At 39.8% G+C, this 14,403-nt stretch overlaps 1 protein-coding gene across 10 annotated transcripts in view; it reads right to left on the minus strand.

The window, feature by feature from the left end:
- Positions 1-14,403, minus strand: part of LOC126213566 (zinc finger protein 99-like) — a 599,001-nt gene that overhangs the window by 193,775 nt on the left and 390,823 nt on the right. For all 10 annotated transcript variants that reach the window (XM_049941413.1, XM_049941407.1, XM_049941406.1 and 7 more), the window contains one exon: positions 8,969-9,061. In XM_049941413.1, coding sequence (XP_049797370.1) covers positions 8,969-9,061 — 93 coding nt within the window. The remainder of the gene's footprint in view (positions 1-8,968; positions 9,062-14,403) is intronic.

Genomic DNA, 14,403 nt, shown 5'->3' on the forward strand with positions numbered 1-14,403 from the left:
GAAACATTAACTACACAAACTGAATAACAATGTTTGAGAAAAACAGAAGCAAACAGTTTAATTTTTTTACAACAGAGATGAGAATCTGTCAAGCACCTGACAGATGGGATACTTAATTATTTAAAGATCCGAAGACTAAGATGCACAAAGTGCTGCAAAAACACTACATAGTATTTTCACCTCAGGGAGCTTATAAACAATGTGATGCAGACAAAGAAATGGGGCAAATAAAAAATACTTTCATTCATTACACATTTTGTTGGTTTTGAATACACCTCGATGTATGTATGTAGGTGTCATGCCAACTATCTGGTGAATGCACTGGCAAGAGCGTTTTTTCTTGAGGTAAGGAATTACTGGAACATGTGGTTTACTGTTAATTCATGTATACTATGAACTCGTGTAAAAAGTGTAAAAGCTGTAACTCCTAAACTTCACTTCATATTAAATAATGAAGTTCACTGACAAAGAAGTAAAATGGAAAAATTGATTGATGTTGACAGGCAACAAAAATATAAAGTAGTTAATGGTACAATCACTGATGATGTATCAGATATTAATAAATTTTATATTTAACATTTCACTGCTTCATGAAAAACTCACAATCTGCTGAATTAGGGATATGTGCAAAATGGATCTCAAATCTGGAAATCTACAGACAGACTTTGTAGATAATGTTTCTTTGATTAATGAAGACAAAAGTTGAAGTGCTTATTCATCAAATGCACAAGTACAGTCTTCACAGGTTGCACCTGAATGCTGCAGGAATATTTTATCATGCCACCATCACCAATGAGATCTACCACATGAAACAGTTTATGTTGCTGTGTTGTCCCATAAATAATAGCTGATGTAAAGATGATGATCTCATGTCTCCAAAAAATTTGACAATTTTTTTGAGATGGCTGTACCTACCTATTTGAAAACAAGTACACGATATCCAGTTTGTGTTCGAAAGTTTTTTAAGTGGAAATGGACTGCTATTCTTTACTGCATGTAATGGTGAAGTTGTGACAGATGCTATTGGTGGTACAATGAGGAGAGTAGTGTGGAACCAGATGAAACACAGAAAATGGTATGCTGGCTGATTTTTATGAATGTGCACAAACTCAGATTCAAGGTAAAACCATGTTTTATGGTACTGGAAGATGGTTTCTGGACAACAGAGTGAGCATAAATTACGTTCAGGTCTAACTTTTTGCTCATATTCAAAACTACTATTATTTTTTACCTTACACTATCATAATACTGTTGACCCAACAATCCTGAACGTTGAAAAAACCAAACTACTACTCATATCTAAGGATGCTGGGTATTCCGGTGGAAAGTGGTTCTTGCGGGGATCAAATGCTGCAGATGAAGACAATTGCAACAGATGCTGGCAAATATGTGCATGTTGATATGATAAATCCTGGATTGTTTGTCACTGTAGAAATTTTAAATAAGATAGGTATAAAACAATATCTATGGCATCTCTGAAAATGCAGAAGCTATGGAAATGTTTTTGAAACCCATTCCACAGGCTGAAATTTTTTCACACAATACAAAAGTGACAGCACTTTTTGTTGGAACTGAACAAATCTGAACATTAATAAATCAACCAATGATTATTTAAAAAGCAACAGATATTTCTTATGTGTTTAGAATTGGGACATACAACTGTGTTGCAACATGAATCTTTTTTTTTTTAAGAAGAAAATGTAATATAATGAAAAACAAAGACTTGTGTGTTTAAATCATATGATTTATGTATATTTTTAGTTTCTTAGAGTATCCAAAATTGCACTATGTATGACGCTATTTGTGCGAGCCATGTATAGAATCTATGGTGTCCAAAATGCAATTAGTTTTTGACTTTCATCTTCAAGATTACAAGTTTTAGATACAATTACTGCATGCCTAATGTAACCCATTCCATATGTATTTGTATTTTAAAGGAAGGGTGCAATTCAAACAATTTCTGATTTAAATATAATTTTAAAAAATTCTTTCAGGAGCGACCTTTAATTCCACACAGCCAACTGTGTGTAAACATCAATCATTTAGAAAAGGAAATGTTACTATAACAATTAATGAAACTCATTTTTCATGTGTGTGATTGTCCAAGAGGAAACTTGGAACCACTCTTTCCTCAGCTGAATTCTACTTTTGATTCAACTGACCATTAATGAGTAAGTATACTGTTGTATTCCATTAAGAAATAATTGTATCTTTATCCACTGCAGCTACCAGGCCTACTGATTATACAACAAATTCAAATTAATTCCAACATCCAACATCAATTGGTGGATATTTAGTGCTTCAGTCATTTCTACACTGAAGTAAACAAATTTAATAACTAATTTACAGATTCTGTCAATTCTTCATTGAATTTTTTCATACATAATTAGTATTAGAAGCTATGCTCATTTTTTGATAATATTTCAATGCACCCTTTGGGTTGTTCATTAAAATTATTTAAACCAATACCTCAGAACAAGAGTAATTAGCTTTTATGTTGGATAACTGTCACAACACAGCTGACCCTGACACCACTACTCAAATGTCCTGAGAAACAACCATGCATATGTTACATTAACCTCTCAACAGAGCACATTTTGTGACAAGAAATTAAAAATCTTCTGTCATTTACTCAGCCATAACCTTACTGGGGGATCAGAATTATTTTGAGAAAATATTAAATTCTTTATAAACTTGACAATTAAAGATGATATGATTCATCATTGAAGACTTAGCACATATCTATTGATTTAACTGTGTTGCAAAAGATATGTATAATACTAACATCTCTATTGAGACACTGGGCTTAACAGACCAAGTATTATTTTAAACATTATACATACTGGTTAGACAGAGATGAAAGGAAACACAGTTTAGCAGTAAAATGAAAAAAGATAAGGCATATGTACCCTTTTGCAGCAATTATTTGGTTGGTATACTGTTCATGGCACTTTCCCTAATTTTAATATATAACAGATACAAATAAAAGAAACTTAAATAATCAACAAAATATTCTCCTTCACTATTTACAACAGTCTCTGAATGCTGTGATTACTTTCATTCTGTAACTGTAGAAGTCACCTGGTTTTAAGGCGAAGAACTCATTAAGAAGGCTCTGAGCGCATTTTCATCAGGAAAGGAAGTTCCTTTAAGGCTGTTCAATTGAGAGCAGAAAAGGAGAAAATCTGAGGGTGCAAGATCAGTTAAATAAGGTGGGTGTGCAATGACCAACACCCAACTCCTGTGTACTGTTTTTTGTCAGTCTAGCAGATTGTGGGCAGGCGTTTTCCTTGAGCAGTGTCTTCCTGGTCATTGTTCATGTACAGCATCTGCAACCAGTCTCAGCTGTTGACAGTAAATGTCAGTAGTAATCACTGGTTACATCGCAAGGATGCAATTCATAGTAAACCACACAGAATGTACATTATCTTTTGTGGATGCTTTTTGTTGATGCTTTGTTTGGGCTCAACCATTCCTTTCTTTTCCTTATTTTAGCACTAAGCCACCATTTCTGATCAGCATAATGATACAGGGCAGGAATGATTAGTGTTGTTCACATACAACTGATTAAAGGCAAGCTAGAATGTGCATATGGCCATCCATTTTTGTGATTTTGGTTTAGTGCATGTGGTATCCACACACCCTATTTTTGAGCCTTATCCATTGCACACAAATATCAGAAGGTCATGAAATGATCACAGTTCATCGAAATTGCCAGTTCTGAAGTACAGTGACATGGATAATTGTGAATTAATGCATTTAAACGATTGCCATCAAACCTTGAAGGTAAGTCACTAATGGCAAAACAATTCTCCCTAGAATGAAAAAACAATTTTCTTGAACAGCTCTGTCCAATGGTATTAAACACAAACAGGATGCAAATGTTTCTGGCTGCCTCCATTGCTTTTACACCTACATAGAACCCAACAATGCTCCTCTTTCTCCACTTGGCACTCCACTATCTAGTGGCCACAGTTCCACTTACTATATTCAAATGACAAAATGACAATATGTAGATTCAAAGAGCAACAGTGAACTACAAATAAAAAATGACAATTGATAAATAAACCCTCAGCAACAGGAAATACCAACATGCAAAATGAAAGTGCTATCAACTTATGCACCAGCCTAATATTTAGGAAAAACTGAGATAATATCAGGCCATGAAAACAATTTCTTAACAGTAGCTGAAAAAACTGGGGGGGGGGGGGGGGGGGGGTAGGTGACCATTGAAATTAGATACATCAGACTCAGTCAGGAAGTGTAAACTTGACCAGACATCAGTTTCATCAGATGAATGGTCAAATCAGTCACAAGAATCATCTGCTGATGGAAGCAGGAACTACTCTTGTAATGATTGCAACAATCTAATAACTAAAATATTATGCTGACTTTACAGCATGACTGAAATATGCAGTAGAAGTGGAGAAACCTTATTGGCATCACATTACAACCTTCATCTCCCTTTAGTCGGGAAACTACACTGTTATGGTGTTAAAAGAACTACACTTACAAGAACTGAATCTTAGCTTAGCAACAAAAAACTGGGTCGTAGTAATAAATGATGCCTTGGGAGGAAAACTGAATACACAATGGGGAAACAATACATACAATGTCCCACAGGGTTCAGCATTTGATTTATCCTCACCTACATATATGTTGTGCTAAAACCATTGGAGATGCCTTCTTCAAAATCTGCAATGCTTGCAAATGACAAGTACACTGTTAACCAGCAAACACACTCATACTAAAAACAGCCAGAAGAATAATGGATCATGCTTGCAACTGGTTTACAGGCAACAGAATAAAAATTCAACCTTTAGACTTACAAAAGCACACATGATGCAATTCCAAACAAATCCAAATGACTTACAGATACAAGGAGATATCAATTACAGGCACTGGATGAGGATCTATGAGTTAAGTTCTTGGGCATTTGGATGGATATTAAATTAAGGAAGCACCAGCATGAGAATGAGTTAACCAAACAGCTCATATCTCTCTGCCTTGCAATTAAAGAGTGTTCTTCCAGAGTGTCAACTTGCAGAAATGTTTCCTAGCATGCTTTCACTCAGTACTACCCTATATGATAATCTTATAGGACATGGCAGCTATAAACAAATTAGTATTTATCCTATACAAGCTTGTAGTACAAATGATGTGATGTTGACAACTGAACACCTCGCATAAACCTCTTCACTGACCTAGGGGATCCTGCACCTACGTGTCACTATGGGACACCCTATTGGCTTTTACATTAAGTAACAAAAATTTTATTTATTTGCAGTTGGATGTCCCAGAAGATATTTCCAAAAACAAGTCAAAACTCCAAGAGATGCTATCATAATTGCCTCAAGGTGAGCAATGCTGAGGGGATCAACTTGAGAAGTTTACCATTTTCTTGACCCCATTTCAATTGAAACCCAAGCAGACACCAAGGAATTGTATGCAGTATGTATCATTTTGTGTGTGTACAGTAATGTCTACTTCTTCCAGTAGCAGGTTGTTTCTAATTACATTAGATGTTACAAAATGAGTCTTCAAGGGATGACTTGAACTGGTAGCTGCAACATTAATAAGGGTAATGTGCTGTGCAACATGGGACAGGAAGTTTGTTGGTAGTGATCATGATTTATTATCAAACTTATGGGATGTGATGAACAATTTAGTGGGATTGGCACTGAACTGAATCTGAAGAGAAGGGAATTCTGTAACAAACTGAAGAAAGTTGACAATATTAGAAAAAAACAGAGCGACCAAAAACAGAACAGATGAAAAATTATCAGAAATATAATTGCTCATATGAATTGCGTACCACTGCATTGGAACCTGCACAAAAGAGCCCTTCTGAACAGTTAGCTCCTGAGGGATTGATCAGCTAAAGATGCTGCAGACCTGAGCTGGAAATTTGCTTCATCTCTCGGTATGCTATCTCTTTTACTGGCTGGAGTTTGTGAAAGGCTCCATGTATGTGCCTCCTCTTCCAACATCATTGGATGAACTATGATACTACATGCGAACAGCAGTGAGTTTCTTAAACTGACATGCTTGCAAATGAATGGATGAAGTCTATAACATGGCTGCTTAAATGTGTTGAAAAGAATTTTGATTTTTGTGATCAGTAAATGATGAATCTGATCCTAAACACAGCTGTGAAAACCACCTTAATATCAGATGTGCACACACATGAATTGTAAGCAATGGGAAGATCATATGGTTCCTTTGTAAATAAAGGATTTGCAGGCATATATAGAAGTAAAAATCCGACACCAATTCTGTACCTTTATTTATTACAATATTATAGCTTTGTGAAATCTGATGGTTTTAAACATCCTGAAGAATTGCTTATACAGGTATAGTTTCTTTCAGTAAAATATGATAATTTGTCTTGATGGGTTGCGTCTTATTGAATGTTTCAGAAATTTTTCCATAAAATTAAATTTGCTTTGAACACTGTAACCTTTGCTCTGGCTAGAGATGGGGTGTGAATGTTATTCATTTGTTCATTCCTTGATTTACACATTGCATTCCATAAATGAAGATGTGGATGGAAGTGGGGTGAGCCAGTCTGCAAATCTTAAGGCAGAAGCTCCCACAGGAAAATTACCTCTGAAGTTAACTGACAACAAGCTATTTGTGACTAGTGCTAATCTACTGACACTGCTAATTATGGAAACTGCTAATGGATGATTTTGTATGTATGTTAATGTACATTTACTATGAAAAATATCACTGTTGCTCCTACTACATTTGTGAGCTACTTATTTTACCTAGTATCTCCACATACATCGATACTCCGCTATCCAGCTAATGGCGCATTGGGAAGGGTACACCATAACCCTGCTGGTCATTTTCATTCCCATTCCACTCGCAAATATGAGGGAAAAAGACTGTCTATGTGCCTCCATATCAGCCCCGATTTCTCAAATTTTATCATCATAGTCCTTATGTGCAATGTATGTTGGAAACAACAAAATTGTTCAGCAATCAGGTTCAAATGGCAATTCTCTAAATTTTCTCCATAGTGTTCCTCCAAAGAACATTACCTTCCTTCTGGAAGTTCTCATTTGAGTTTCTGAAGCATCTCCATAACACCTATGTACTGTTTGAACCTACCAATGACAGATGTGGCAGCCTATCACTTAATTGCTTCTCCAGCAAAGTATTACTTTGCTATCTTGCTAGCTTGCTCTAGCGTCTCATGCAATTACCTAAAAAAAGTTCCAAATTCCACAATTAATACAGAATATTGTTGGCCATGTGCCAGTATCAAAATGGTCAGCCCTATTTTTCTGCATCATTAAGCCCTAGCATTTTATGCTCCTGAGACCACAAACACTGCATGTCACTAGCTGACAGAGCTCAGATGTTCACTGCAAAACTGCATGTGCCACTCAGGATCACTGTTATCACACATCCTATTTGTAGATTTGCTCAGGTGTCTACCACTATTTAATCTAAGTTACATATTTTCAAAGCAACAAGTGGGGGGGGGGGGGGGTTTACACATCAGTGATTTCAGTGCCAACCACATGACATGGTTTTCCAGACCACTCAACCAGAAACACACTGTTCTACACACTTGCTACGGGAGCAGCACTCCATGCAGTGGACACTATCCCTGAACCTCTGGCCCTGATGCCATGGAGACATCTTGTTTGACCTGTGATCTCTTTGACTGCATACGAAGGCCAGTATGGCCTTTTGTATTTTCATGGTAAATGGTCACCAACTACAATCCAGCCACTCTGACAACTACAGGTATGCCCTAGGACACTGTACAGATCGTTGTTTTGGCCTAGCTCCTTATTTGCACATCCCTGACTACTATGTGTGGCATTTTCATTTCTGTAAAACCCTTCTTGTGGAACAACAGTACTACTGTTTCACTTACTGACCTGTCTACTTGTGATGCCAATGCATCCCTTTAATTTGCTTAAAATGGCATAACATGAGTCTCTGTGTCAAAGTCTTGGCCTGTTACCTGTGAATCAGCTACATTCCTTTACATAATGTGAGCTGTCCCTAGCATGATCGTTTGGTTCCTTGACCTGTATGCTTGTATCATCACCACACATTTCTGTGTTGAAGAAGCCAACATTTTGTGCCTGAAGATTGCTTTGCAACTGCAACAAGTTTGTTTATGAACAAGGAGATCAAGAGCGAGCCAGTACCTAACCTTCTGCAATTGCATGTTAAATGTTCCCTGATCATTGTCTAGTTTCATTCCTGTGACATATTTATCAATTTGAGCATCTCTTTACCTTACCAAGGTCATAAATCATATGTAAAAAATTTATCTTTCTTCTTTAGATCTGCCAGGACTAATGACAAGGTCGTACATGGCTTCATCTATGTACTATCATTCACCAAAAGCCATATACAGAGTTATTCTATTACTGAAAATTTTATAATACAACAGGCACCACAGAAGCTGCCACAATATATACAGGTTGTGGCCAACGTATCAGGGCTGATCTACAACATACAAATTTTATCTCTCTTTTTCATAACCCAAAATTTTTTTAGGTCAAATGTAAGAATAATATTCACACAAAAGATAGCAACAGCCAATGATCTTTAGAACTGCATTTATCAGAAGTTATTGAAAGGAGGAATATTTCTCAAATGACCTACACTATTAGAACTTACACTTCACCTAAATGTAAATTTTGCGACCATTGCACACAGCCATTATACAATATAGTTGATACGAACAAGGGCTACATAAAACAAAATTATACCAGTCACCAATCCCCTTCCATTTCTATTTAAAACAGTCAGCACATAACAGGCGAAATGAAAGTCAAGTGCAGAAGTACAAGAATACTCTACAATTATGAACAGCAACAAGTTCCAAAAAACTGACAATCTCTCCATTTCACTGCAATGCATCTTTTACTCTACAAATTTAACAAAAGACTTATTACTTGACTACAGGCAATATATCAGACATGTAAATACTTACAATATTCTCAGTTACACTCATTTCCAAATTTAATTCAGGATCCTCCTTGATAAAATCAGTGGACCACGATATTCCCAATGGATCTTCAATGGACTGAAAGAAGGAAACATTCTGTGAATTATAACTGCTAGCTAACTTCTGTGTGTATATGACAGGTCTCCCTATTCCCTTCTCATGAGTATCATCCAACTTTACAGAGATTCTTATCAATTGGGAAGAGTGAGTGTCAGAATGCATCCAAATCATTTCTATTGTCTCTTATTTTGCTATCAGCCATTGTGTAGTATTTATTTGGCATACTTTCTCTTTCTATTCCTGTCACATAATCCACTCTGATTTCAAAGGCACTATGGCATGCTTTATCGGGTGGTCGTACTCCCACATATGAACTTTATTTATGAGTGCGGCAACATTTCTAAATTAAGCTCAAGTAATAAATAGATGCAAATAATCTTCCAGCTGTAAACCCATAAACAAGAGGACTTTTTGTTCATTAATGAAATTAATATGGCATTCCACACATTATTAGCAAAATTTACCAAATTTAATGCTATTTACACCATGTATTTTCAGTGCCTGCTCTTTAGGAAACAATTAAAATTTATGTCATTTGTACTGGATGAAAATCATACAGAATGACATACAGCGAAAGCAGGATGTCAGTAATGATGTAAATACTACGGTGAATAATGACTGGGAACTCTACAAAATACCCATCACATATCATAGTTCCACAACTGTTATAGCACTGTGACACAGAGGCATGTAACAAGATTAACAATTACTTCTCCCTGCCGCCATTGGATAAGCAGCTGCCAGCAGCAAGTCGTATAGTCTTAGCTTACTTGTTACATAGTTTAATTCTTAAATTTCTTTGCATGTTTATGGATACTTGCATTGTTTAATTCATAAATTTCGGGCGTATTATAGTATTTGAGAGTTGTAGCATCGCGCTTTAGTGTTTACTTCGTAGATTCTTACTTAAATTGTGTGTGAATTTCGTGTAGGAGGTGTAATTTCGAGTTTTAGTTACTGTAATCGTAAATTCAGGCAGATTGTAGCGAAGTCGTTAGGCATTTGTACAGGTTAGTTCATACATTCTTTGCGTGTTTCCCTTGTGTTATCTAGGCACGGACTTGTGTTTCAGTAACTGTTGTTCAACATCAATTGGAATGGACAGGGACTGTGATTGCTGTGTTCGGATGACAGCTGAGTTGGCATCCCTTCGCTCACTGCTGCAAGTGGCGCTGACTACGGTCGCGTAGCTTGAGGCTGTTGCCAATGGGTACCATTGTGGGGAGCTGGTCTTGGGTATCACGGGGATGTCGACCTCGTCCCGTCTGTCCCCAGATCGGTGGGCTTATTGGTAGTTGGGAGCTCCAATGTTAGTCACGTAATGGGGCCCCTTAGGGATATGGCGGCTAAGGAGGGGAAGAAATCCAGTGTGCACTCCGTGTGCATTCCAGATGGAGTCATTCCTGATGTGGAAAGGGTCCTTCTGGATGCCACGGAGAGCACAGGGTGCAGCCAGCTGCAGGTGGTGGCACATGTTGGCACTAATGACGTGTGTCACTTTGGATCTGAGGAAATTCTCTCTGGATTCCATCGGCTATCTATTTAGTGAAGGTTGCCGGTCTTGCTCACGAGATGAAGGCAGAGCTCACCATCTGCAGCATCGTTGACAGAACCGACTGCGGACCTTTGGTGCAGAGCCAGGTGGAGGGTCTGAATCAGAGGCTCAGACGGTTTTGCGACCGTGTTGGCTGCAGATCCCTTGACTTGCGCCATAGGGTGGTGGAGTTTCGGGTTCTGTTGAACAGGTCAGGAGTTCACTACCCTCAGCTGGCAGCTACACGGGTAGCGGAGGCTGTGTGGTTGGGCTGCTTTTTAGGTTAGAAGGCCTCAGGAAAGTACAGGGTGGGCTGCAATCTCAAAGGGTGCATGGCAAATACAGGACGTGCTTGGATCAAGGAACTGTCAGAATTGTAGTTGTAAATTGTTGTAGTTGTGCTGGGAAAGTCCCTGAGCTACAAGCGCTAATAGAAAGCACAGAAGCTGAAATCTGTTATAGGTGCAGAAAGCTGGCTAAAGCCTGAAATAAGTTCGGCAGAAATTTTTACAAAGTCTCAGACAGTGTTCAGGAAAGATAGATTAGGCAGAATTGGTGGTGGAGTGTTTGTGTCTGTCAGTAGTGGTTTATTTTGTAGTGAAGTCGAAGTAAATACTCCATGCGAATTGCTATGGGTGGAGGTTATACTTAACAGCTGAACTAAGTTAATAATTGGCTCCTTCTACCGACCTCCAGACTCTGATGATATAGTTGCTGAACAGTTCAGAGAAAATTTGAGTCTCTTAACAAATAACTAACCCACTCATATGGCTATAGTTGGTGGGGACTTCAACCTTACCTCGATATGTTGGCAAAAATACTTGTTCAAAACCAGTGGTAGGCAGAAAACATCTTCCGAGATTGTCCTAAATGCTTTCTCCAAAAATTATTTCTAGCAGTTAGTCCACGAACGCACGCGAATTATAATGGTTGCGAAAACACACTTGACCTCTTAGCCACAAACAATCCAGAGCTAATAGAGAGCATCATGACTGATACAGGGATTAGCGATCACAAGGTCGTTGTAGCTAGGCTCAATACCGTTTCTTCCAAATCCACCAGAAACAAACGCAAAATAATTTTATTTAAAAAAGCGGATAAAGTGTCACTAGAAGCCTTCCTAAGAGACAATCTCCATTCCTTCCAAACTGACTATGCAAATGTAGACGAGATGTGGTTCAAATTCGAAGATATAGTAGCAACAGCAACTGAGAGATTCATACCCCATAAATTGGTAAGAGATGGAACTGATCCCCCACGGTACACAAAACAGGTCCGAACGCTGTTGCAGAGGCAACGGAGAAAGCATGCGAAGTTCAGAAGAACGCGAAATCCCGAAGATTGGCTAAAATTTACAGACGTGTGAAATTTGGCACTGACTTCAATGCAAGATGCCTTTAATAGGTTCCACAACGAAACATTGTCTCGAAATTTGGTAGAAAATCCGAAGAAATTCTGGTCGTATGTAAAGTACACACGTGGCAAGACGCAGTCAATACCTTCGCTGCGCAATGCCGATGGTACTGTTACCGATGACTGTGCCGCTAAAGCGGAGTTATTGAACGCAGTTTTCCGAAATTCCTTCACCAGGGAAGATGAATGGAATATTCTAGAATTTGAAACATGAACAGCTGCTATCTTGAGTTTCTTAGAAGTAGATACCTTAGGGGTTGTGAAGCAACTCAAATCACTTGATACGGGCAAGTCTTCAGGTCCAGATTGTATACAGATTGGGTTCCTTTCAGATTACGCTGATACAATAGCTCCCTACTTAGCAATCATATACAACCGCTTGCTCACTGATTGTTCTGTACCTACAGATTGGAAAATTGCGCAGGTCGCACCAGTGTTTAAGAATGGTAGTAGGAGTAATCCATCGAACTACAGACCTATATCATTGACGTCGGTTTGCAGTAGGGTTTTGGAGTATATACTGTATTCAAACATTATGAATCACCTCGAAGGGAACTATCTATTGATACGTAATCAGCATGGTTTCAGAAAACATCGTTCTTCTGCAACGCAGCTAGCTCTTTATTTGCACGAAGTAATGGCCGCTATCGACAGGGGATCTCAGGTTGATTCCGTATTTCTGGATTTCCGGAAAGCTTTTGACACCATTCCTCACAAGCGACTTCTAATCAAGCTGCAGGCCTATGGGGTATCGTATCAGTTGTGCGACTGGATTCGTGCTTTCCTGTCAGGAAGGTCGCAGTTCGTAGTAATAGACGGCAAATCGAGTAAAACTGAAGTGGTATCAGGTGTTCCCCAGGGAAGCGTCCTGGGACCTCTGCTGTTTCTGATCTATATAAATGACCTGGGTGACAATCTGAGCAGTTCTCTTAGCTTGTTCGCAGATGATGCTGTCATTTACCGTCTAGTAAAGTCATCCGAAGACCAGTATCAGTTGCAAAGCGATTCAGAAAAGATTGCTGTATGGTGTGGCAGGTGGCAGTTGACGCTAAATAACGAAAAGTGTGAGGTGATCCACACGAGTTCCAAAAGAAATCCGTTGGAATTCGATTACTCGATAAATAGTACAATTCTCAGGGCTGTCAATTCAACTAAGTACCTGGGTGTCAAATTCACAAACAACTTCTGTTGGAAAGACCACATAGATAATATTGTAGGGAAGGCAAGCCAAAGGTTGCGTTTCATTGGCAGGACACTTGGAAGATGCAACAAGTCCACTAAAGAGACAGCTTGCACTACACTCATTAGTCCTCTGTTAGAATATTGCTGCGCAGTGTGGGATCCTTACCAGGTGGGACTGACAGAGAACATCGAAAGTGTGCAAAAACGGGCAGCTTGTTATGTATTATCATGTAATAGAGGAGAGAGTGAGGCAGATATGATACGCGAGTTGGGATGGAAGTCATTAAAACAAAGATGTTTTTCGTCGCGGCGAGGTCTATGTACGAAATTTCAGTCACCAACATTCTATTCCAAATGCGAAAATATTTTGTTGAGCCCAACCTACATAGGAAGGAATGATCATCAAAATAAAATGGGGGGGGGGGGGGAAGAGAGGGCAGAGGGAGAGAGGGCAGAGGGAGAGAGGGCAGAGGGAGAGAGGGCAGAGGGAGAGAGGGCAGAGGGAGAGAGGGCAGAGGGAGAGAGGGCAGAGGGAGAGAGGGCAGAGGGAGAGAGGGCAGAGGGAGAGAGGGCAGAGGGAGAGAGGGCAGAGGGAGAGAGGGCAGAGGGAGAGAGGGCAGAGGGAGAGAGGGCAGAGGGAGAGAGGGCAGAGGGAGAGAGGGCAGAGGGAGAGAGGGCAGAGGGAGAGAGGGCGGAGAGAGAGAGAGAGGGCGGAGAGAGAGAGAGAGGGCGGAGAGAGAGAGAGAGGGCGGAGAGAGAGAGAGAGGGCGGAGAGAGAGAGAGAGGGCGGAGAGAGAGAGAGAGGGCGGAGAGAGAGAGAGAGGGCGGAGAGAGAGAGAGAGGGCGGAGAGAGAGAGAGAGGGCGGAGAGAGAGAGAGAGGGCGGAGAGAGAGAGAGAGGGCGGAGAGAGAGAGAGAGGGCGGAGAGAGAGAGAGAGGGCGGAGAGAGAGAGAGAGGGCGGAGAGAGAGAGAGAGGGCGGAGAGAGAGAGAGAGGGCGGAGAGAGAGAGAGAGGGCGGAGAGAGAGAGAGAGGGCGGAGAGAGAGAGAGAGGGCGGAGAGAGAGAGAGAGAGAGAGAGGGCGGAGAGAGAGAGAGAGAGAGAGAGGGCGGAGAGAGAGAGAGAGAGAGAGAGAGAGGGCGGAGAGAGAGAGAGAGAGAGAGAGAGGGCGGAGAGAGAGAGAGAGAGAGAGAGGGCGGAGAGAGAGAGAGAGAGAGAGAGGGCGGAGAGAGA

This window comes from Schistocerca nitens, chromosome 11, assembly GCF_023898315.1.
Source record: "Schistocerca nitens isolate TAMUIC-IGC-003100 chromosome 11, iqSchNite1.1, whole genome shotgun sequence".
Taxonomy (NCBI): Eukaryota; Metazoa; Arthropoda; class Insecta; order Orthoptera; family Acrididae; genus Schistocerca; species Schistocerca nitens.